The sequence below is a fragment of the Eufriesea mexicana genome, unplaced genomic scaffold (genome assembly GCF_001483705.2).
Source record: "Eufriesea mexicana isolate 0111107269 unplaced genomic scaffold, ASM148370v2 scaffold4786, whole genome shotgun sequence".
Taxonomy (NCBI): Eukaryota; Metazoa; Arthropoda; class Insecta; order Hymenoptera; family Apidae; genus Eufriesea; species Eufriesea mexicana.
The window spans coordinates 505,175-529,748 of NW_016912807.1; the positions used below are offsets into that span (position 1 = coordinate 505,175).

Consider the following 24,574-nt stretch of genomic DNA (forward strand, 5'->3'; position numbering starts at 1 on the left):
CCGACTTCGTCGCCGAGTCGCCAAAGTCGGACTTTCCTCTTCGACCGAGCAAATATCGACACGGTGTCGAAGATCCGCGTTTAAACCTGGTTCGTAAGGCGGGAAATTACGAGTTTGGCTGACAAGCCGAGAGATCCCAACCAGGGGATCCTTCGGAAGCGGAGTCGGCTCTAGGTGTATCCAGGGAGTGGAAAGTTCTGGGCCGGTAGGCGAGTCCGAAGTTATTCCCGGGTTCCCAGGAACGTCCCCACGGTTTGGCCCGTTTGTCGGCTGGAGAATACTCGCCACGTTTGCGTATCGCGCGAATAGTTGGCAAGACTTACCGCCGGTGACGCGACACGTGAGGGAGGGAGTATCACCCTCCTCGTAGGGTCCCGCTGTTCCGTTTACTATCTTGCCCCACTGATCCAAGATAGTCGGTTGTTCCGGTGGCACTGGAACAGACAGAGATTCATAATCAGGACGAGGGTGTTTAAAGGCTGAGCAGCGGGGCGAGTCGGGGGTTTATCGACGGTCGCACCCCCTCTGGGGAAACAAAGGCGAAACTTCTTCGAACCGATCGTCACGCTATCGCGCGGTTAGCCTCTTTCGGACAGCGGAAAGTTAGGGGCACTCTCACGAAGAATTCGCTGCAGCCGTGGTTCCCGTGTATACCATCGACTCGCGTGTAGGTATGATCGTTTACGGATTAAGCGGAACGATATTTTTTCCTGGAATATTCGTTCCCCGGCCGGAGTCGGATAAACCAACCTGGATATTTCTCTCGCTTTTTCGTTATTTTGCAAGTTAGCTGCATACGTCCAACGTATTCGATGCTTTATCAGCGAGGTTACGGCGAGCCACACCTACGTTTATTCCTCCTCCTACCTACCTGTCCCCCGCCCCTGCCGCTATCAACCTGTTTAACCGATGCGTCGTTCCCCCCGGAGAAGCTTATACACCTTTGCCACGATTGCTTCGCGTATCGAAGTACCGTGCCGTATCGCTTTAGTATGTCCCGGAGACCATAATCGTTAACGATTCCAAATGAATTCCGATCATTCGCGAACGCGGAAGATCCCTATAGCCAACGGGACGTGTTTGTTTTCGCGTGATTTTGCTATGACTCCGGGAATAGTCAGCCGATATTGTTGCATCGTATCGCGTATATATCGACGTTATCCCGGGCCAAAAATGTGCGGCCTGGAATAGCAATATTCGATTTTTTCCCCGGGAGTTCGTTTCGCTGGATGTCAACGAGGAAATAAAAAAAAAAGAGAGAGAGAGAGAAAGAATAAAAAAAAAAAGAAAAAAAGGAGAGAGACATATCTGGTAGCCTGCGAAACGATCATCGCGGATTTCGCAGAACGGCCGGGTACTGCTTCCGCGATCGATCCCAAGATCGCCGGCCACTCAAAAAATTGCTTTAAGCGGATATAGAAACGGTTATTCGATTCTGCGATGTCGCGACAGAAAAACTACGCGGAACGATCGAGCCTTGTCGTAAACTGCGCCAAATCCGAAATAACGTTACGGTTCTCGCCGAGCAAGCGTTCGAGATATATTCGCTCTAAGCTCCTTCCACTCGTTTCGCACCGTGACTCCATACATCGTATATTCTGATCGAAAAACTGCAAATTAAAACGAAAACTACCTCGCCGCGTTCTTAATGTTACGTCCTCCAACCTCCGAACGTATTCCTCTAAATCCCTTATACTCGCCTCGGCGCCGCGTTTCCGAAAATCGTTCAAGCGGCTTCTAATTTCTGCATTTCTCCGCCGAAATTCCCGAATTCTTCCCGCTGTCGATCTTATCGAGTAACCTCGGTACCGGATAATGCATCCCGACGAAAATTACGAGGAACTTTGTACCGGTTTCGCGTGGAATAGAAACGGCGTTAACGCTTCGATTGTCACGTTGGTCACAAATGACCGGCCACGATTTCTCCTGTCAACGATTGGAATATTTTATTGCAACATCGATGAAAAAAAATATTAGAACAAATCTTGCATCCAACGGTGCATTGAAAGATATTCCCGTGGTGTCTTGAGCGAAACACGTGATTTCAGTCAAAGGGTTAACGCGTTTCTTGATTTTGCCTTTTTCTATCTTTGCAATTACGAAATACCAAGCTCGCGATTTTCAGCGATATCCCGATCGCCTGGATGGAAAGTTTGCGAATCTCGACGATATAAATTTAACCGTAGCGCGAAATCACGGACGCTGGAGATTCTTCGGAATGGAGACTGACTCGCGGGGAAGTCAATGGACAGATTGTAAAGCAGCTTAATCAAGCGCTGTGAGTTTCGGTAAATTCAATTTCCTGGCAACTCCATCGAAAACTCGATCCTATGACCGCAATGAAATTTTATCCCTGCCCCGGCCTGCGCTGCCTAGATACCGGTATGCGCGTATAAAGTATTCACGAGGATTTATGGTCGCTTTTCAATCCATAATTGCCGATATTGATGAAAATAGTGCGCCGTTCACTCTGGCCGCGCGTGTCAGCGCGCCAATCAATTGATTGATCGCGATTTTATCCCTCGAACGGGCGTCGAATTCGCGCTTGCTCCTTGCTCGACACTCGGATTCCAGGTGTCGTATGGAAATTAGACTCGTCTCGTGCGCGAACCACGCGAATCCCCGTCGCTCAAAGACGCTAGGCTAAGATTAATCCGCGACTGCGAAGGGAAATACAGACAGCGAGGATAACCGGGGATTCGGGTAAGAATTTTTCATCGAGAGAAATTAAGATCGATCTCTCTGCTAGTCCAATTAACCGATTCAATCGTACGCTTCATTCGATTAGCTATACGAGAGGGATTAAACGTAGCTCGAGAATCACGGGCATACGTGAGCTGCCTTCTCGAAATTGAAAAAGCACGGAGGGGGGTAAAAAAAAGCGAACGGGCAACCGGCTGCCTATCTTTCTGTGAAACGGCTGGATGAACTTTGCAGAACCGGTTGTCGGAATAAAGATCGCGGTTCGCAGTAGTGGAGTAGAAGAGCGAGCAGATCGGAGAATGGAAGAACGATGGGAAGTAGCGCGGGTCTGTGAGCGAATAGGTTGCTACGCTCTGCCTATAAAACGGTTGACTTTCAATGCCGATACAGAGAGTACCCAGACCTTGGCGGGGTAGGGTGGAAGAGACGGAGGCGGGTCGAGTGCCGAGGAGAGCGAAGGGGTGCCGGTAGATGGGGGTTGTAATGGCAATTACCAGTGGTAATCAATGGACCTCGCTCAGACCGCGCCGATAATTTCAGGGCTGGCTGGAAAATAGGCACCCCTATGCAGCATAGCTGCGCATATATCCGAGGCTACCTCGCTTTACGCGTATCCACCGTTACCAGCGATGGCCATTCAATTCTCTCTGTTGCAAGCTGTCGGGCAATTTAGTCGCGCGCAGCTTCGCAGCACCTCGAGTGTCGTTCAATTTCAAACACCGCAAACCTATGTCCTATGCGGCTTGAGAAATTTCCTCGTCGCCAGGGGATGAAACTCTGCAAGGCCGTCTCGTTACCGCGAGAACACGCGAAATTCCTCCGCTTTAAGCTGCATCCCGAAATAAATTTAGAAAACGCTTTAAGCCGATTCCTCTTTATAAACGTTTCGAAGCGAAGCTATTTTCGGAGTCGGAAAATCAGAGTGAAACGAAAAGTGAAACGCTCAGAGGGATTCCGCTGTTTGATACGAGCACGCTTCGTTTCCCCGTGTCGTTCCTGTTGTATTCGCTCTACGGGATTACGAGTGGTCATTGCGGGGAGGAAATTGGGCCTGAATTACCCGAAGTCGGCACGTACAACGAGTACAAGAACAATCTCGCGCCCCATCCCTTCGCGAAAGTAACCGCGTTTCGCGTTTTCGTTTCCTTCGCGCCGTTACCCGTTAATTCCGCGATTTTTCCACTCGCGACTGCCGAGGGAAAAGTCGCGAAACTTTCTCGCCCGTGTTACACGCGCCATTCCAAGCGTCTCCACGCCGGTGCGTTCGTTTGTACGCTTCCGATTTCTGTACGTTCGCTATTTAAACCGTCCGGATAATCGTCCTCGCTGTTACGAATGCTTGCGAGAAAGGGGTGAGAAGCGGAGCGGGGAGAAGGAAATAGGGAAGAAAGATGGGGAATGACAGGCACGAGTCATAGAGAGGTGGAGAAATTGCGGGATGTCGGAGGCGGCGCATGCTGGCCGCAATTTTAATCGAGTTAATTTCCAGCCGCCTCGCACACGCAACCGCACGCGTATGCGAGATCCTACTCAGAAACTATCCGATTTATCCTGACCGAGGGAATTACTCGCGAAACGTGGACAATCGGCCGACGCTCCTCTTTTTTCCGGTTACCGGGCGCAATTGTTACTCGTAGTTGCGAAATTGCGCCCAGAAGCGGATCGTAACGAGAGAACGCCGTGTAACGGGAGAAAATTAGCAGCGACGAATGAAACGTTTATTTCAGAACCGCATTGCGTTTCCGAAATCGCTAGAGAGGAGATACGACTCTGCGGCATTTTTATTCAAACGCGTACACACGCGCGCGTACATGCACGTACGATTTCGCGTTTATTTTACGACCTCGGACTCAAGTTCGATATCAAACGATGCAATTCGCCGGACAAGGAGTGCTCGTTGGATTCAAAGTCGATATTACGTTGCGGGAATTTCAGCCGCGGAATCACAGGGGGAAAAATGGCCGATGGGAAAACGGTGACGCGACTTGGGCCTCGGCGAGCGCGTTTCGAAACGTAATAATTGAAAATATGGCGGACACGTTGGCGGATTTATTTTCGGAATTCGCGGTCCGGAGTGCGTCGCGACGCGCGTTCGGTTTGTTTTGGTAACGCTCACGCGTGGACACGAGGGACGCTGGACGGCCGCGGGTATGAGGGATTACCCGTTAAATAGATTCGTCCTATCGAGCTCGGTTATAATAATTCAAAACGTTCGCTACCGCGGCGCTCCCGCACACACCGTGTCCAGTGATCTACGGGAATTATAGCGGTTCGATTTAACATCATAATTCTTACATTGTTATGGAAATTTCCTTTAACTCGACTAATTACCGAAACGTCGAGCCGCTCGTTTCCACGCTCGATACCGCGGCGAATGAATCAGCGAAATAGCGATCGCGCTCGGACGCGTTGACAATGTTCATCGAGATCGACGAACGGGGATGGATAGCCAACGCTGGCCGAATTTCCCGTGGAAACGAAAAATCCTCGAATTACGCGGCGTCGTCCGGCCGGATAAACGGGAGAAGGGCAATTAGCGTTTAAAGAGGAGACGCGGCGCACGCGTGCGTCGCCTACACGCGGTTATACCTATGTACGTACCGTGCAACGCCGGTATAACGTTAAACCCGACTCGAAGCGTTATAATATATTAGCTGGATCGATTCCTCGCATTACCATACGTTTCACGGTGGATTCGCGTGATGGAAGTCTTCGCGTCAATTGCCAGTCCCTATTGAGAGAAATACCGCGGTGCATTGATGGTAGAAGCTACTATTAAGTCAGACAACTGGGAAGCGTGTTAAATTTCAAGGGAATGGCTCCCCAATAGTAATAGCCGAGTGGTGTCAGACGAGCAGAAACATTATCGTAAGTGGCGAGAGAGAGAGAGAGAGAGAGAGAGAGAGAGGCTCATGGTCGTACAGCCCAGCTTTAAGATCCATCGGAGTAGAAATTGGAGTAGATTCTCTCTCTGGCTCATCGACACGCAGACCTCTCTCGCAGACCTCCGCTCCATTGATCTTCGGCTTTGATCAACCCCGTAAACGATCCGACTTCCGCTAGGCTTTTTAAATATTTAAGGACCTATCCGGATTAAATGGGCACCTCGTATCCGCCACGCTCCAATTAATCCTCCGCTGGGCCACGCTATTCCTTTTTATTTATTTCCCTCTTCTTCCTGTTTTTTATTTTTCTTTTTTCCCTTTTTTTTTTCCTCCACTCTCGACCCGAAATCCGTTCAAAATCGAGGCAACTTCCCGGTCTGAAATAACCGAGGGAATTCGTTTGGTCGCGCAGTTAAGAAATCGACGGAAATCGTTGGTCGGATGCGAACGACCCACTGACCCAGCCGAGAATGGAGCAGATTGCTCGCAGTTATCGAGATCCCCGACTGGCTCCCCGCAGGCCAGATCGCGCCTCGAGATGGCATTCGCAAACGAAATTACACGTCGCGAAAAAATTCGCTTATTATTCCGCTCTCGGCTTGCCCCGACAACGACATCGCCACATTTTTCCGCGGGATTATTTATCTCGCTTGCTCGTTTCCTTCCGTTCCCCGTGTCCTCAGCCTCCTCCTCCTCCTCCTCCTCCTCCGTGCCCCGCCGACGCACCGATTCGTACGATATCCGGACGACAGCCGGGGAGATCGATACGCGTCCGCTAAATACGTATTGTCGCTCACGTATCAATTAAAATGTTTTCTTTTTCATTATTCATCGCAGCCGGCGAGAACGGCTCCGCGATTTATGGAATACACTTCCGCGCATAATAATTACCATTCGTTGCTCCAACGAACAATTCTTTATTTACATTTTTATTGTTCCCGCGTATCTGAAAATCCCACCGGCGAAACAACAAATGCGCCGTTAAATAAACGTTTTAATAAATTCCCGGCACTCCCGCGCCACCTACTCCGCCGCGCTCGCCGAATATCTCCCCGTGCATCCGCCATCTTGTCTCTCCGCAAGCGGACAGACGTGCAGCCGCCATGGCATCGTCCGATCGACGTCGTCGGACGGCTTAACCGTTGCCTGGGTTCCATCCTTATTGTCACGGGCCGGTTAATCCGGCGTTGGAACAGCCAGTTGGCCGGGCTGTGTCCCCGAGAAGAGTGCAGCCCCGAATTCAGCCGTGCATAGAAAAGGTAAATTGTTATCGACAAGAATATCATTGTCCGCGGCGTTCCGTGTCGGTTAAGGCGACGTTTCGCCGTTGCAACGAGATAAATCGATTCCCGAACAATTACCACTCTCGTAACACAGACCGTCTAACCGGTACGCCGACAGAAGCCACGCCGTTCTGGCACGGTTTCTACGTTCTGCCTTCTCTCCGCCTCTCTTTCCCGACCCGAACGTTAGTATCCTCCTCCGCAGCCTGACGTCTTTCTTCGCGGCTTTTCATCCCTTTTTTCTTTTTTCTTTTTCTTTTTTCCTCTGTCTGCGGCAATCTTGGATTATCCTCTCCCGCGACGATCTCCAAAGGAACGAGCACGAACACTCGCGGGAAAAAGGGTGCCAGAGACGCGCGGAAATTCTGCTACCACCGCAGGGAAAATCATTCACCCGGTGTATACGTACTTTTGCGAACGGCTCGGCGAAAATACGCGAATATTCTGCCGGCTCCGACCTGGCCGCCCTGCGATTAACGTATTCTTCTTGCCGGGAAATATCTCGCATCTGGAATCGCGCGGTATCCGTTCCACGGGAGCGTATCCTCGGGGTGAGGTCGAATTACGTTGGAAAATAGGCGCGATCGAGCACGAAGGAACGCGGGTACGCGTTAAACGGATGTTTCGCGAGAATAAAAATCGCAGGGTTCCGTGTCTACGATCGTGAAACTCGCGTCACGTTACAGACTCTTCCGGTTCGCGTGGATGCAAAGCACGTTGGTCGAGAACAGCGGAAAGTTGGGGGAAAGTTCGGCGGGGTGAACGGGTCGAGTTGCGAGCGGTCGTTAACGACATTCTTTTCTCACCCTCGATTAATAATTACCTTCGCGTGTGGACGTTCGAGCGGAAAACGCGTGGAAATTTCGTTCCGGGCTGACGCTTCGGCGAACCTTTCGGTGCGGAAACTTTCGAGCGACGCTGAAAATTTGGAAAATCCCAGACGACCGGCGAGACTCGGGATTTTCAGGAATTTGCCGGATTTCCCACGGTTTATGACGGCCGAGCGACTCGGCGCGGTCCGGGAAAAATTAAGTTCTAATGGATTACATCCGTTTTAGGAAGTCGACGCGCGTTCGAGTTAAAATCCATCACCCGCGGGGTACTATTAAACCGTCCGGAGACTCTCTTCTCTGAGGGATGGCGAGCGCGCATGCACGCGTGTACGCGTATACGTATTCTGTCACAAGGCGACAAGACGTAGCGCGATACCTCGTTCTTGGATTTCAATAAAAATGTCAAATTTTATTTTCAAATTCGTCGACGGGGGAACGTCGTCCCATCGTTCATGTTCCTTGTCAGCCTCGAGCTCGTCGTTCTCCGCGAACTAGATCCTCTTTCGCTCCTACTTCTCTCTCTCTCTCTCTCACTCACTCTCGTTCCTTTCTCGCCGTTAACAGCTCGCAGCTAGCATCCGAGTCGATAGCGGGAACGTAGTTTTCCATGAAAATTCAAGCCCGAATTCGTCTCTGCGACGCGAAGTCGTCTCGCCGAGTCTTTGCCAGCGACTTTGTCGGCCGACGAGCGATAAAAATAATAAGAAAGATCGTATCGAGGAGGAAAATAGTGGCCCGATGGAAGCAAACGACGTCCAAACGTCTCGTCGTTTCGTCTTCGATTTGTTTCGTCCTTCTGACGTCCCGACCTTCGATCGTTAATCAAACGGTCCTCTTTTATTGCCGCGCCGGAGAGTAAAGGTTTCGGTCGGAACGGTGTAACGATGTCTGCTCGGAATTTTCGCGACAAAGGGGACACGAGCAGGCGGAAAGAAGCGGGGCGTACACGGAGCTCCCGATGGCAAGAGGCAGTGAGCAGGATGGCGAACGGTTTGTCGCGAGGTCGTGAATTAATTCGCACCTCCGCCTATTTTACCCTACCCGCCGGAAAGTTAAATTCACGACTCGCGCGAGCTACACGAGTTTCCACTATCGCTCGAAAATTCAAACGAACCACCCGTGTACGGCCCTCACGGTTTTAAAATACTCCACGAGCCAACTTCTTCCGCGAAGAATCTTCTTCGAGATATCGGTAACGTCTCTTCGACAAATACGTGGAGATGCTTTTAGAAAGTCTCGCGTACAATCGATAACAGTTGGTGGACGGTATAATTGCATCAAAAATGAATAGATTCTTAACGTCAGTCTTGTTTAACACCGTCTTAACGTATCCCGATTTAAGCATGCCGCGCTTCGTCGATGCAGCTGTTTCCCGAGCAGCGGAAAGACGAAAAATATCAATCATCTTTTCGTTTCTACTCGGTCAAATTAGCAATTCATCGCGACGAAATCCCATTTAATTTTGGATTTACTACGTTAACGTTAGTATCGATTTCCCCCTTTCCCGATAGACTAAAAGCGATCCGCTCCGGTTTCCGACTTTTTTTTTTAAATTTCTGTTACAAAGCGAGCGATCCACGTTCGAAATACGCTTCTACTTTTCGCGCGATTATTTATTTCCGTGGAACCACTGGAATTACCCCCGCACGCGTACGTGGTATTTACATACGCCTCGTAGATCGATAGCCCAGGCGTTAAAGTCCCTCGGCGAATCGCTATCAGCGAGAGCCAGGGACGAAAGAACAGGGTACAACAGCGATCGACGTTAAAGCCTCTTATCTTTCTCGAACATCTCAAGATGCCGTTCCGAGAGTCGGAACATTTGTACTTTTGCACTTGCCGAGTTTTACGACTCGGTTATACCGCCGGAGCCGGCTATACTCGCGCGTCCCGTTTCGGGAACGCGTGGTTGGTCGATTCGAGGTGGCCGTAGGATTAACGTTGTTCCCAAAGATATGCAGGGTGCTGTCGAAAGAGCGATGGTCGGTTGAAGACATTCACCGACGTGATTCTTCGTTGCCGTCTCGCGAGAGCCAGCTCGGAGGGTACAACGCGGGTCTGCGTGAAAGGAGGAAGAACGAGAGGAGACTGGAAGCAAACCGGTGGGAAAAAAAGAGGAAGTCTGGCTAGCGAGCTGCTTCAACTCCTAGCTTCTCTCTCTCTCTCTCTCTCTCTCTCTCTCTCCCGTCTTCTCTGCTGTTCCGGACGATTTGAATAAGTCTCGTAAGCCTGAAGCTCCGGCGAGTTGAAAAGCCGCGCGATGTTTGCCGAATGCCACTTCGTATGCCGGCAACGCAGAGCCAGGGACGTTTTTAAGCGCGTGAGCATTTTCCATACGTGCGCCCACCGACCGCCACTCCGCTCCACTCGTCTTTCCACCGGGGAAACTCGCAGAGAAGGATGCCCTCCTTGACCAAACCAGTCGATACACGCGACCGCCACTCTTTCTTTCCCCATTCTCTCCTTTCTTCTCTCTTTGCCCCCCTTTGTTTCGCGAAACAACGAATCCGACCGATGTCCGGGATTAATCTCTCTTAAACGTCCCCTCTCGAGTCGAAGAGAACCTCGTTTCGCGTGCTAGCTAAAGATAGGCAGAGTACAGCGACCTCGGGTCGATGGAGCATTTTGAATGAAATTCGAACGAAGGTGGAATTTGTTTTCGTCTGGCTATTATTGGAGCGAGTCGAAATTATGTCGACGTTCGTTCCGAGCAACGCTAATTGGCCAATAACGCGCCATTTTATTCCGGTATTCGGCGAGGATAGACTGGCGACTGGCTCGATGCGATGTATAAACAGGAACCCCGACGAGGGAATTGCGAATTCGCACGGTGCAGGAGATATAGCGTAATCGAAGATGGTCTTTTATCTCTTCCGGAAGCTCGTACCGTAGCTTCCTTTCCGCTCGATCGTCGCTCCCATTTTCCCCCCGTTTCGAGCCGTTTCCCCGGCGATGACTGTTCCATTCCTCGCCATCTCGTCAAAAGCTGCTTGTTAAATTTTTACGGCCAACAGTTATGCCGAGGACGAGTCGCCTTTAACATGGTCCAGACACGGGAACAGTCGGGGCGAGGACGAGTAGCGTTTATCGCACACGCGTGCAGGAGGGGCTCTCGGGGGTTGGAAAGGTTCAATTTCGAAGGCGTATCAAAGCGGCGGCGCGTGTTGGAAAAAATGGATGAAACGGGGGCGGAAAAGATGGGCGGAGAAAGGGGTGGAAAGAGGAGAGAGATGTCGGGGGTGGCGGAAGGTGGTAAGACGAGGAAGAAGAGGTCAACGAACAAAAGGCTTTCTTGTTTGACAGGGTATAAAAGGCAAGATGGCTAGGAATTCTCGATGACTGGGAAGAAGGCTCGCGGTGCCTTTCATCTTTCCGCGGCTACAGCTTACGTCTTTTGGATGCGGACGCGGTCTCGGCAGTGTGCACGGAACAACGTTGATTAGCCGGAATTCTGTGCAAGTAGAGGAGACGACGGCCGCGACGACGACTACGAGCAGGAGGACGAAGAGAGGCAGAGGCAAAGGCTAGGGGTTGGTCGGGAATTCCGCGATGTCTCCCGCACGTTACCGCCGATTCGTATATTCTTTTCGACGAGCGAAACGTTCCCGTACCGGCAGCCGATAAGTCAAAGCGGCGGACATTTTAATTATAGCGAGGCCGGATATTGCAAGGCACACGGAAACGAAGCTAACGCTACGGATTCTCGTTAATTTCGCCTTCTTCTTTTCCCTCGTCTAAGCCGCTTCCTTTTACCTTCTTTTCCGGCCGAACGAAATGGGATCCGGTTCTTTCCGCGTTTTTATCGGGACCAGAGATTGAATTATGATCGCCGCGCGGTATCGCTGGCCGATTAATCTTCGATTATCGCGCCGGATTCGGTCATTAAGGGACGCACTAGCTGCCCGAAAGAATCGTAAAATATGATCGGTCTTTTTCTTCCGACGAGAACGTTTTGACGCCGCGGCGCCTAACCGCTCGCTACCTTGGCCGGGAAAAAGGCAACTCCGACGGAAATAATTAATGTCCCCGAGATAGCGGTAAAGCTTGGCGAAAATTTGACGTTCCCTTCCAACTCGTGGTACCATTCAGCCCCGAACGCGTACCCCGGTTCTCACCCCGGTGCAACGCGCTTTTTCATCCGGCTCCGGCTCCGACTCCAACCCGAACCTCCCGCGCAATTATACCGTGGCGTGCGTTCGTATAAAAGTTAGGCTAACTGGAAAGAGCAAACCGGATCGCGGATCACCAGCCTAAGTGGTCTAATTCTCGGCGAGCTCGGCGGGCTGTCCTCGCCGGATTGCTCGGCAGCTCGTTAATCGAGTCCGTGCTGCGGATCGACGTTCCGCGGCCCTTTATCGGCCCGGGATATCCGGGATTGCGAGAAAACGAGTTCGCGTTACCTCCGACTCGGCGCGCACCTTCATAAATCACCACGAATCGCTTAACACGCCATCTTTTCCTCGGCGTTTGACCTTCCCGGGAACATCGTGGCCGAGGGAAGAAAGGGAGAAGCTGCGGGGTTCGGGTTACAGGTTGAAAAACAGGAAGGAATTTTTGCTGACAGGGCGATAGTCGCGATCTACGCGACCTATAGAGGTTTTTCAATTTCGAAAAAGTCCCTGGTCCCCGCGTTCCACGACCCCTACACGCTCCTCGATGGCGCGGTGGAAGGTGACGCAACAGACATTTCTCCGGAGGAACGTTATCCGACGCCATACGTCGTCCGGATAATGCAAAGGGAAGCGAGGGTCGGTAAGAATAATGCGGGTGTTTCCAGAAGTCGTGGACGAGCGAACGAGCTAACCGGCTGCCTGGCTGGTTGGCTGGCGAGCGAGCGAGCGAAATGGATTTTCGCGAGTTTTCCATGGGATATGGGTTACGGGTCGGCGAAAGGAACGGAGAGACCGGGGATACGGTCCGGGAACAGTTCGGGGATACGAAACGACGGGCGAAAAAGTGGCCGCGATTCGTATAAAGTGATTTTAAGTGAGAGCCAGCTCGCCGTTTCTCCCGGCAAAAGTTCGCCCCGTTGAGATATGGCTGCAAATATTAAAATCTGCTGGCCGGTCGTCAGGCTCCCACCTTTGCCCGTGCCTCACCCCGCGAATCAGTGGTTGCCATTCCTTTTCCACCGAGACTAAGGTACCCACCGATTCCTAGCCTCGTTTCCGTTTCCTCCCCGACTCGCATCGATTCCTCCCTTCCCATCCCTCGCGCGTACTTTACGTCGGCGAGCGCTGCGCGTCTTCGCCCGCGGAAATGGAAGATTACGTCGAAGAGAAATAATTTTTCCCTCTTCCTTCCCGATCGATCGACGCGCGTCTTCTCGCGGTAAGTCGCGTCGTCGCGTCGATTTTCTCCGATTTTTCCCGATTTCTCCCCCGGCTGCGGATAGCCGCGTATCGAAAGCCACTGCGCGACGAAGAGGTCGGGCGTGGCGAGGACCGCGAGAGGAAGAATGGCGGAGAATGGGGAAGAATGGCCGAGCAGTTCTCGCGATAAGAAACTTGTTAGGTCAGACGTATTAGCGGAATCGAAGATATATCGCGCGATCGCGGGAACCGCTGCGAAACTCTCCGCTCGTAATATTCCGCCGCCGTGTGACCGGCGCGGGGGAACGAACTCGGATATTTCTGCAAATTACGGGACGGTATTTGTCACGGCCGAATCGCGATTTTCTACGCCTCTGCCACCGCGTACTACCCGTCCGCTGTCGCAGGCGACTTGGAATCTTCGCGTAATTAACGAATATACACCCGGGCCGTAAATCACCGTAACGAGGAGGGTAAAATATTTGCGTAGCATTGTTAAACTCGTAACCAAAAAGTTAAAATAGCTTCGAATTTCACGGCGCAGGCACTTCTCCTTTTGGGCTGTAGGACTTTGAAACGCCGACAGGATTGAATCGGGACGTATTTGGTCTCGGATAAGGACGTATTCGAAGTTTGTTGAAAGCACACTTTGAACTTTATATCCGAAGGATTCGTACTTCGGGACATTTACGGGGCAGCTGTAGACTCCGCGCTAAGAATCTTGTTAGACTCGGAACTTTGTAAACGCTTGCATCTGTGCGGACCCGTGCTTCGCTATATTGGTTCCCTCGTATCCGAGGTTCGTTTCGCCGTTCCAAACTTGACCGTTACCGCGTCGTTACCGCGAGAACCGAGCGATTTTTCTTTTCGCAACGAGACGACGGTACACGGGGTCCGAGAGGACGAGGGATCGCGACATCGATTGCCCGATAATTCGAGGACACGGCGAGCGAGCTATTATCGGCACGCGCGGGCCGCGCGAGGGTAGCACGAGAGCGTGGAAGGGTGGAAGAATTCGGAGCGGCGTGGCGACGCTGGAGACAGGGTGGCTGCCTCGTAGACGGTACTATTCTCGGTGAAATATTCGTCGGCAGCTGTACGGCGAGGAAAATTTTGTGTACTTATCGAGTTATGTACTCGCTCCACGTTCGTCGGATGTATCGAGCCAATTTAGGCGTCTGCAGTCAGATCGCCGCGTAGGAGGGGCTGAAACGAGGCCAGAACGGGGCGGAACATGGAAGAGCCGATTTCTACGTCAATATTTGCGAAACATTACGCTACGACGACGCAGCGCATATTCACCAACCGACACACGTACGAATCTCGGTGTGCCGCCGCGTCCGCGAGCCTCGCCTACCTTCCGGAACACCTTTCTCTCCGATCCCGATGCAACAACGAATCGCGAATTCCGCATTATCGAATCATGAGTTGCGGCTAGAATTCGTTCGATAAAATCTGCATTCTCTCTCTCTCTCTCTCTCTCTTTCTCTCTGCCTCTGGCATTCGCGTTCCGTTTCGTCTCGTATCGATCACTGCGGCTAGAATTCGTTCGATAAAATCTGCATTCTCTCTCTCTCTCTCTTTCTCTCTGCCTCTGGCATTCGCGTTCCGTTTCGTCTCGTATCGATCGTTCCACCGATTCTCCGTGATGTCCATCCTTCTCGCGCGCGTGTTCGAGCGTGTGCACGTACGGGATCGTAGATTGGATCGAGGTTGAACGAGCTAGAAGGTAATCGATCGGAGACGATGGAGCGGCGATAAATCGGTAATCGGACGAGTCCGGCTCGTTAGCCGATTGCCGTAGTTGGCAGCCGGTGCTGTAAAATTTTTCCATCGATCCGACCCCGGCCATATTCGCGAGAGCGAATAAAGAAATCACGCGATCGATTCGGAACGATCGGACGAGACGGCCATTAATCTTCGGGACATTCATTTAACCGCACAGGGGTTCCTTCCCCCTCGTTCAATTTCCCACTAATTACATTCGTATTCGAGAGCGGAACTGGTTGTGGCACCGGTTACAGCAGCGGGGGAGCGCGGCTGCAAGTACGACCAAACAGGTGGCAATACTCGTTGGGAGTCTCACGGGTCTTCTCGCGGGGAACTAACGCGATTACCGGTCGTTTTTGGCTACCCACGTATGCTTCGAGCAACCGATGCGCCGAATGTCGATTTCATTTCGTCGCTCGACTCCTTCTTTCGATTTACCTGGCTGCGCGACGCGTCCCCTATATCGACCCGACTGCGCCAACTTCCCGCGGAATACGCAAACTAATCTCGCGCTCCTTCTCCCCTCTTCTATTTGTAATTACACCCTGGCGGAGGAGAATCGGCCAGGCACGGCTTAACGAGGCTTTAAGAAAACGAAAGAGTCGGGATCCGAGGTACAAATTAGGATTAAGACGCGATTAGCCGCGATCTCGTTCGTTTAATTCGCTCGGACAACCGAGCCCCGCGTCTCGGATGGAATCGCTCGAACGTCTCGAGGCGCGGAAAACTTGGCGCGGAATCGTTGCTTCTTCGCGAGCAACGCCTCATCCTGCCAGTCGCATCCACCAGCGTGTACCGGGTTAAGCTCGAAATCTGCGGCGGAAAGTTCTCGAGGAAGTACCGTCGCGATGGCGTCGGCGTCGGCACCGTGGCACCGTCTACTTGGAATAATTCGCGTAGTTAGCGGCCGGCAGTTTATCACACCGCGGGTGACAACACTCGCTCGTTCTAACGCTCTGTTGGCCCGCAAGCCTGTTGTCGGCGCACACATAGTTCGCCAAGCCGTAACCAAGATCGCGCAGAGTGCGAAGCAAGCGTCCTCTTCGTCCTCTTCGTCGTCGTTGGTTTGGAAGGAGCCCTTCGAATGCTCCGGAAATCGAGCTCCCGTCGTATTCCTGTAAAACTGCTCGGTCGAAATATCGGCGTTCCTCGTCGATCTCTGCCCCCTTCATCCCGAGATTACTGCTTCCCCTCTTACTCCTTAACCAGTCGCGACGTACTTTGAAAGAGTTACGCGTACACACCCCGGAGTTTCGTGTTCCTTTTGAGAACTGCACTTAGCAGACGACGATCTTAAACGACATACTCTTCCCAGGTAGCTTCCCTTAAGAAGCTCGCGTGCTCGTGCAAATAAATAACCATTTTCCCTTGCCCGGATTCGCGAATGTTTAAATTTACCCGCTTGAAGCGTAATTCTTGCCGCATTTATCACGCGTATATTTCAGCTGGCCGGGTAGCAGAGATAGGATAATTACGGATAATACGTGGCAAAGGAGTGGCAAAAGAGTGGCAAAATCGTGAAACAGTTTGCAATTTTTCGTGGCTCTTGCCACGCGTGCACACGGCCCTCCTTGCAGCTTTAATCTTTTTACCCGAGATAGCGGAGAGTATATTTCCCAGGATTTAAGATGTCTTTTCCTTTATTGCACGGGTTGTAGCTGCAGTTGTTATAGCGAACGATCGTCGATCTTCCCGAGTCTCTTTACACATATTTAGACTCGGGAGCGTACCAAAATTTCAGTCGCGTAATCTCCGACGTTGCCCCGGCGAAAAATTCGCTCGGGTTGCCGGCAGTTCCGCGTCCGGACATCTCTAACAACAGAGACGCGAGTTAAATTCGCCGTGGTACCGGGCAAATTCGAGATGTTGTTCGGATTGGCCGATAATCTCGCGCAACCCGATAGCGGAGCATTTAAACGCTGGCGTTGGAGGTTGAATAAATTTGCCAGGGACGCTGTCGTCGAGGGCGAGCAGCATCTTTGCAATTTCGTCGCGGGAGACGCAGCCGGGAACGAAGGAGAGGCAAAGGCCTCTGAAAATCGTGGTACGCGAGAGCGGATTTATGCCGGTCATAAATTCATACGATCTCGCGGACCGTTTTTCCGATCTCGGACCCCGTTTCCCAGCCTTCCCCGCCGCCCAGCCCCTTTTTAACCCGCCGTTCCCTTAACCCCGCCCTAGCCTAGCACCCCCCCCGACGGGCCAAGCGTTCGCACCTTTTACCCTCGTCGCATTCCGCGCGAGCTCGCCCACCACGACTCGCCGCATTTCCCTTCGACCGAGTATTTCGCGCGGGTAGCGCGACTCCTTTCGCGACCGCGCGATGCAAAATTTCGAGCATCGATCGCGCTAGCTTCTCAGCATTTTGTCATCGCGAAAGGCAAATTCCCTCCGCCACACGCCTTCGCTTCTATATCCTTTCCGCTCCCGATTCCCGGAGCGATCTAGGCTTTTTCTCCTTTTGCTCGTTGCGTGGCGATGCTCGCTCTAGCTCGAAGGAAGAACGCGAACGCGCGTATAATCGTCGGTTTAATTCGATTTGCGAGTGGCCTCGCCGCTGGAGCATTAGCAATGCCGCGGAACCGAGAGCCGGATTATCGAAAGCGAGGAGAAAAGCGAAGAGAACGGCAGAGAGGAGAAGTACTCGCGATTCAATTTATACGGTTCGCGAGAGGATAGCGCACGTGGGGGTTAATTATCCTCGCCACAGAGAGGCTCGATTATGTACAGCTATCCGGTGGCCGATAGCGCGCAGCCAACTTTTTTTCCCTACCCGTCCTCCTTCCTCTCGTGCCCCTTTTCGCTCGCTCCTCTCTTACTATTTTTCTCCATTAGTCGGCGCGTAGAACATAACCCTACACCTGCACCGGCTGGGAAAAGGGTTGCCGACCTCGGGACAAACTCCCATTCTAGTACGTGTGTGCAGAGAAGCGTGTGCGCTCGAGTAAAAGCCCGGAAAAAATTGCTGCTCAACGCTTTTCAAGTGAAATTGCTGCTTGTTGGAATAAAGGAGAGTTATTTAACGAGACACCGATGCACGCCCAGCCCCTGTCCTCCACCTTTTCGGCTACCCTCGCCGAATCTTCTTCCAATCATCGTCGCCCGTTCCCGGTGCCATTCGACTCGGCGTCGTCGAGAGCGGACGTCGAAACGCGACACGCGGGGGGCCAATCGTCGCCGGAGATCGGATGGGTATCGAGACGATGGGGGAAATTCCGCGAGAATTTCTCGCGCGACAGAAACGCGAACAGAGAGTTTTTCGGAGGAAACGTTAATGCAACCGGAAGAAGACGGAAGAAATACAGTCGGAAAGGAATAAAACGAGGAGGAGCGGCGGCGGCGGTAGCGAAACGGTAGAGCAAAGAAAGGGAAATAAAACGTGGAGGTTAGGGATGAGGATGAGAGAGAAGGAGGAAGAAAAGGAGACAAGAAGCGCGAGAGAGAGGGAGGTTAATTAAGGGAAAACTTAACGACGGGGTTTGTCCAGCCCAGTCCATTTCTATGCGCGGTTCTTCCTCCCTTCGTTTTCCCTTTACCGACTTTGACCCCGAGTTAACGTCGAAAGTTCCGCGTGGATTTTTGAAATTCTAATTCGACCGCCTAATCTGCTCGATCCCTTTCAGCCCCTATCTCTCTCCCTCTCTGCCTCTTCCATGACGACGATGGCGCGGCGTGACACGAGCTCATCTCGGACGCGAAGAAGCGAGAACGGGATTCTCGGGATAGGAGAGGAGAGCGCGAAAGCGTTAGCGCGCTCACGAGCACGCACACCGTGGCTGAAAAGCCAAGGGAGAATGCCGCGTTTCTCCCTTTCCGCCATCTCCGCGGGAGTACGGGTCGTTTCAAAATGTCCGCACTCGTCGCGAGTGGCTGTTTTCGCGAGAGAATGGAACACGGTTTTCCGAGCGAGTGGCGTTCTCCAAGAGAAAAGAGAAAGAAAATAAAAAGAAAGGGAGCCTCCTCTTGTTTTCCGCTCCTCGGGACTTTCGGAAACGCTCGTCCCTCTTCCTCCAGCGGAATTCCCGATGGCCGAGAGTCGCTCGAGACACCCTGTACGTCGCGAGCGTAGCCACGCACACAGCTCAGCATCCAGCTATAGAAGCGGAACTAATTGCGCTGTATTTAATTAAGCCGCGGATTATTTCCTTAACGAGGGCAGATCTCTATTCTTCCTTCCTACCACTTCAGCGGCAGGCTTCGCTTCCATCTTTTACAATTTTCCATCTCTACCCTGCGTTCACGGCTGGGAGAGCAGGTCTCGAAGATCCACGGCTCCACCTCTCGTTCGACAACCTCCCGGGTTTTGTTGCCCTCCTCTCTCTCTTTTTTCTCTCTTTCCCATTACCCTCTGTCTCCGGCATCGCTACACACCAGCGTTCGCCGCTATCGTCGCCATCGGTGTCGCCACCGTCGCTACCACTGCAGACACCCTTCCGCGGGCAAAAACCACCCACGCATTCCAGCACGCGTGACGTTCCATTCCAGCGTTCCCTGATTTTTTACCCAAACGACACGCGTCCGTGTGCACGCGATGGGACGTTTCTCATCCGTTCGCCAAGACGAATCGTTGCATCGCATGTGACCAACCGCCTTCCGCGAACCGATCGATCGACAACGTTCCTCTCCGAGCGATCATCTCTTCCTCTCCGAGCAGCTCACGCGTCCATTTCGATCGCGTGCAAATGAAGCCACGAGAGCACTTGGAACGTTAAAAAATGCACGAACTTTTTGCTCGACGTCCACCAGAAACGCCAATCCCAACCGATCATCGTGCTTACAACCTTTCGCGATGCAAACAGATTTTTCTATCGTTCGCCCGGAATTACGAACGTCGTCCTCGACCGGCCTAATGGAAAATTGCGCTTATCGTAAATACCTCCTTCTCCTCGTTTAATACCCGCTTACAATGCCGCGATCCAATTTGCGCAGCGAGTTACACCTCGGCAGGCTTTTGTCACCCACTCCGACTCTTTCATAGTTCTCGTTTTACCAGACCGTAAACCGCTATAAACCGACGCGGTACGTCTCGCTGGACGCTTTTCAACTCTCGCCGAAACTTCCGCCGAGCCTCGTACACGCGACCGCGGACGCATCGAAGCCCGCACAGCCGTCGTGTTTCCGCGTCCCGGTGACGTTTACGGTTGCAAATAAAACAGCGAGCAAAACGACACGCGGCAATCGAAGAGACCGATATTCGCGTGCCGGGAATCTGTTGCCAGAGATTCGTTAACCACTCGCGCTCGCAAGAAATTTAGAGACACGAGTGCCGGAACGGTGCAGCGTTTCCGTGACAATTGTTCGGGGACGCGTGTACCTCGTTGTTGGCGATTCTACGACGAAAGCGTTACGACGCGCGTGGCACGTCTTTCCAGCGCAAGTAGTTAAACTCTCGCGTATCCGACGCGCCGTTCTTTGGCTAATGCATCCGCGTCCTCTGGTGCTTTCGTTTCGTCGTTTCTTCGAACGCGAAGGATAGAGGGATAGAACGGTTGGATTTTTGGTAAGCAGAGGAGTGCGTTGATCGATCGATCGCGCGAGCGCAGGGAAATTCCGCTTCCGGTTTGGGGGAAGGAGCGGAGGTCGGAGAACAAGGATACGCGTATCGGCGCGGAGTATCATCGGCGATAGGAGGGCAGGCAGCAGGATATGAAAGAAAGGGAAATGACCGATAAAAAGGTAGGTGGAGGTAGCAGGGGCGGCGGAAGGACGCCGGTTACGAGGGAAAATCCAGTGGACGGACGCAATCTAGGAACTCTTGGGAACCAATCTCCTCTGATGAAAATACCTTGCTCAAAGCGGACGGTTTTCCAGCCGGGCCAATTTCTTCCGTGACTCTTTTTTGGAATATCGCGTGCTACCGGGCCACCGACGACCGTCCAGCCGTTTAGCTGCACCCTCGAAAATTTTACGCGCTCCGCGTTCAGCGTTACGCGCAGCCAAGGTACGTCCAAAGACGTCGCCTCGTATTTATTACTCGCGCGCAAAAATGCGGCGAGCCGAACGGATAAAGATCGAGCAATTCCCCGTTAGCCCGGAGCTCTTTCTGGAATCTGCACTGCGACATTTATGCCATTCTCACCCCTAGCTCGCATTTTCTTGCCTCTCTCCATCGTTACCCCTTCTTCCTCCATCTTTCTATCTATCTCCATCTCGCCGTCCTGCTCTTTCTCTCTCCGCCTCCTTCGCTACATTACTCGCGCCGGTTCGCTTTCTAACCTTCAATCGATGGGTTAGGAACGGAAGAAGGTACGGGATTGCCGCGAAAGATGGATTCCGGTATCGAAGGATCGGCGCCAGGATTTTCCAGGTTATATTCCTGCCGCGAGCTATACGGGATATCCCGAGATTCGAAGGTACTCCACTAGCGACTGCTTTGAAGAGCACCCATGAAAGTTACACCTTCGTATTTTGTGGACTTTATGATCGAGCGTCGTCGTCACGCACACTCGCGGGTTATCCTCCGTTCGTGAAACCCCGTCCGGTTCATGTACAGAATTTATTTCCAGAATTATCGTCCCTCTTCCCCTTCCACCCTGCCACCCCTGCCTCGTCCCCATCCTCGCGCTTTGTGTTCCCAAATGTTTGGCCCCGTATCGACCAGTCGGCACTGGCCTAACACCAGCGAAATCGTCAAACGACCGAGCGTTTCGATACCCCGAGACGCCTTCGTGGACGATTCTCCGAGTCTCGGCAGTCTTTAACTCGCGATCACGTTTCCAGGATTAAAGGAAAAAGCGTAAACAGCAGAGATTGCCAGCAAGATCCGCGTGGCCAACGATAGAGCTACGGAGCTGTCTAGAGCGGAGCCGGAGCAAGGGCCGCGCGCGTCTTCGATTGGCTCATGAATTTTTCAACAGTCGCCATTTGTTTGATCAGACTTAGAGCCCGCTGAGAACTGCACTTTTCACTCGACGTCGAGAGTAACGGGGCGACGCGCGAGTCTGCTAAGTAGAGCATGTGTTTGTCCGTGTACCATGGAAATGCGAATACGTTCCGGAGCAGAGGAGGAAGAAGAACGACGTTAATTCTCTGGCTGCAATCTTGCGCCCTATCCCCGATCGATTCTGTCATCGGAGCACGTATATCACTGCCTGGCTACCTTACGTATCGGCTTATCGCGTGCTGGATATCGGTAGCCGCGTTGTTCCACTTTCCCCGAACTTGCCGTTCTTAAATTTCTAATATACGCTTCTCGGAGTAGCAGAACACCCTGCAAACTCCGCAGTTACCGTGTCCTTCGTACATATCTTCCCACTCGTCCATCGAATATTCGTTTACGCCAAACTTTCAAACTCCTTTCCCAGCGTCGTTCCTCTTGCCCCCCTCTCCTCGATGTCGCTCCCTCTTCCCATTATCTTCGTCGCCATTCTTTTCTTCTCCCCGCTCGAATTATTTCCTTTGACACCTGCTCCTCGTTTCCTCCTCGCTGCGATTCTACTCTCTCATCCGCGTTCATATACAAGGGGTAGGTTCTTGCCTCCGGCGAGTGATCCGGGGTTGACTATTCTGGATGGCGTAACTGGAACCGGAAGTCTGGTAACGATACGGTAATCCGTGGAAACGATTTCGGAGAAAGTGACCACCGGACGGACCTGGTCCACGCTAGGTATACGCTCGAACAAGAAGTTTGCCAGTTTGCAGCAGCCTCGAAGCACTCTGGTACTCGTAGAAATCCAGGCGGTAAGAATTAATTAGATCAGCCGCGAAAAACCCGCTTCCATTCGTAGCTGCAGTGATCCTTGACGAGCGAAGCTTAACCCGGAACAGTGGCTGGTTACGGGCAAACACAGCCTACTCTTGCACACGCGTCGAGTAATCTTCCATAAGGCATATAAGTGTCCATAGGATTACGTATACGTTCATCCTGCATAAGCCCTATCGATTTCAAATTCAGACCCGTACCCCTGATCTCGCCGGTATCAAAGAGACAATTAATAAATTAACAAACCGGTCAGGCACCAAGGATTACACGTTAGAGGACGCTAAGCAGCGGATCGATAGAAGACCGTGGAGATAAAGGTCCAAAATCACGGTTAAGCCCGCGTGTCCCTTGGTCTAAGTATAGTCCTTAGCGAAAAGATATTGCAATTGCCTCTCCGAGCCCGCAGTCTCGACTCCCTCTCCGTTCTTCGTAATTCGATAAACGAGTATCTAAACGAATACGACACTTTCCGTGCTTTGCATATCGTTAACTTTCCCAGTCGATGATCAAGCGTGCATACGGAGAGCGAAGGAGTGTGGAAATTACGCCCGAGTCTCGAACCAGTACCGGGGTCCTAGGCGGCGCTAGTGATACAGCCCAGGCTATACTGCGCCGGCGCACTCGGCGCTCCGCGGAGAACGAAGAAACGAGCCTTTTTTTCCCTCAAAACGTAATCGCAGTGTTCATCGACTTTTTCCCGTCACGCGGCTCTTTCGTCTCTAATACGTCGTTCGAGGGTCCTTTTCAACGAGCCGCTAAATTTGTTTGACACCAGAAATTACGCCGCGCCTTTCACGGCCTCGCAAAGGCGCCGCTTTGATCTTGATCAAACTCTTTCGCCGCTTTTAGGCGATGGAAACGCGCGCGCGACATTTCGGTCATCCGCTAGCGTATGCATAAATTCTCGCTGGCCCCGGTGGAGAGACGGGCAAGTTGGCGATTTAAATAACAGAGGGCTTACCGATGACGGTGAGGTTGTAACGAAAGCTGCGGGTTTGCCCCTTCCGGAAGTCGACTCTGCACCTGTAGGTGGCCGCGTCGTGCCTCTTGATGTCCTCGATCACGAGCACCGCCGGACTCGGGAATGCCGTGCGAAAGTACGCCCGTGGCCCGAACACCCCGGAATCCGAGGAGTGTTGCGCTTTGGTCACTGGCTTCTCTCGTGCATCGATCCTGCAACATGCAAAAAAGGATCCCCGGAGATCAATAACGGGTGCAGCCAGTTCGTTTAGCGTTCGACCGATATAATCACCGTTGCTTCGAACAATGAAAACCGTGCGTTGCCGAGCCGGAATCGGACAATGAAATTTATCGAAACAACGTAACTGGTTAACGTGATATAAATGTAATTCGCCATTTATCGAGGCTCGATGGCGACGGGAACGGGAGCGGGAGCGGGAGCGGTAGCGGGGGGGCCAGACGGGGGGTATTGTAATGCACGGTAAGTAGCTGGAGCGTTTGAAAATATAATAATTGTTATTAGACGCGTATATCGGCTCGTAATCAGTCGCGATCAATGGCGCGCCAGCGTTCCGCGATATTCCGCGAATTCATACGCGATTTTCGGATCACGGCGAAAATAATTCGACTTTAATCCGGGATCGTTTGTTATCGGAGACAGGAGAGAGGGGCGAAAGCTTTAATCGAGCCCTGAACTCCGTTTCGCCTTCTCACCGGGAGGGCAGGGTCGTCGATAGGGGCACGTTTGATGGAAAGCAGGAACGGCGGTGCGAGGGCGAACGAAAAGAGATACTCGATATATATGTACCATTGTTCGCATTCCCAGAGACTTTCGGCCGTGGAAACCGTGGAAACCGTGGAAACTTCTTGCCCGGCCGCTTTGTCTTTGTCCATCCCCGGTTCTCCATCCTCCCTATCCCATTTCCCAGCTGGCCGTCTCGTTTTTTCTTCTCTGGGACGCGCTCGACTTGCACGCGGAATGCCAAGAATTCGCGGAACGGCCTGCGGTATTCGATATGTATGTAGGAAACGATCGCAATTTCCGGCCAATGAAATTCGAGTGGAGCGTAGAGGTTTCATTGTAAGGGGCTGGCACACAGAGACACAGGGAGAGAGAGAGGGAAAG

At 52.4% G+C, this 24,574-nt stretch overlaps 1 protein-coding gene across 1 annotated transcript in view; it reads right to left on the minus strand.

Moving 5' to 3' along the window:
- The window catches only part of LOC108551629 (nephrin), a 279,049-nt gene that overhangs the window by 53,343 nt on the left and 201,132 nt on the right, over positions 1-24,574 (minus strand). The window contains exons 3-4 of the mRNA XM_017905856.1: positions 23,450-23,661; positions 324-434 (exon numbers count right to left, since the gene is read on the minus strand). Of these exons, the coding sequence (XP_017761345.1) occupies positions 324-434; positions 23,450-23,661 (323 nt within the window). The remainder of the gene's footprint in view (positions 1-323; positions 435-23,449; positions 23,662-24,574) is intronic.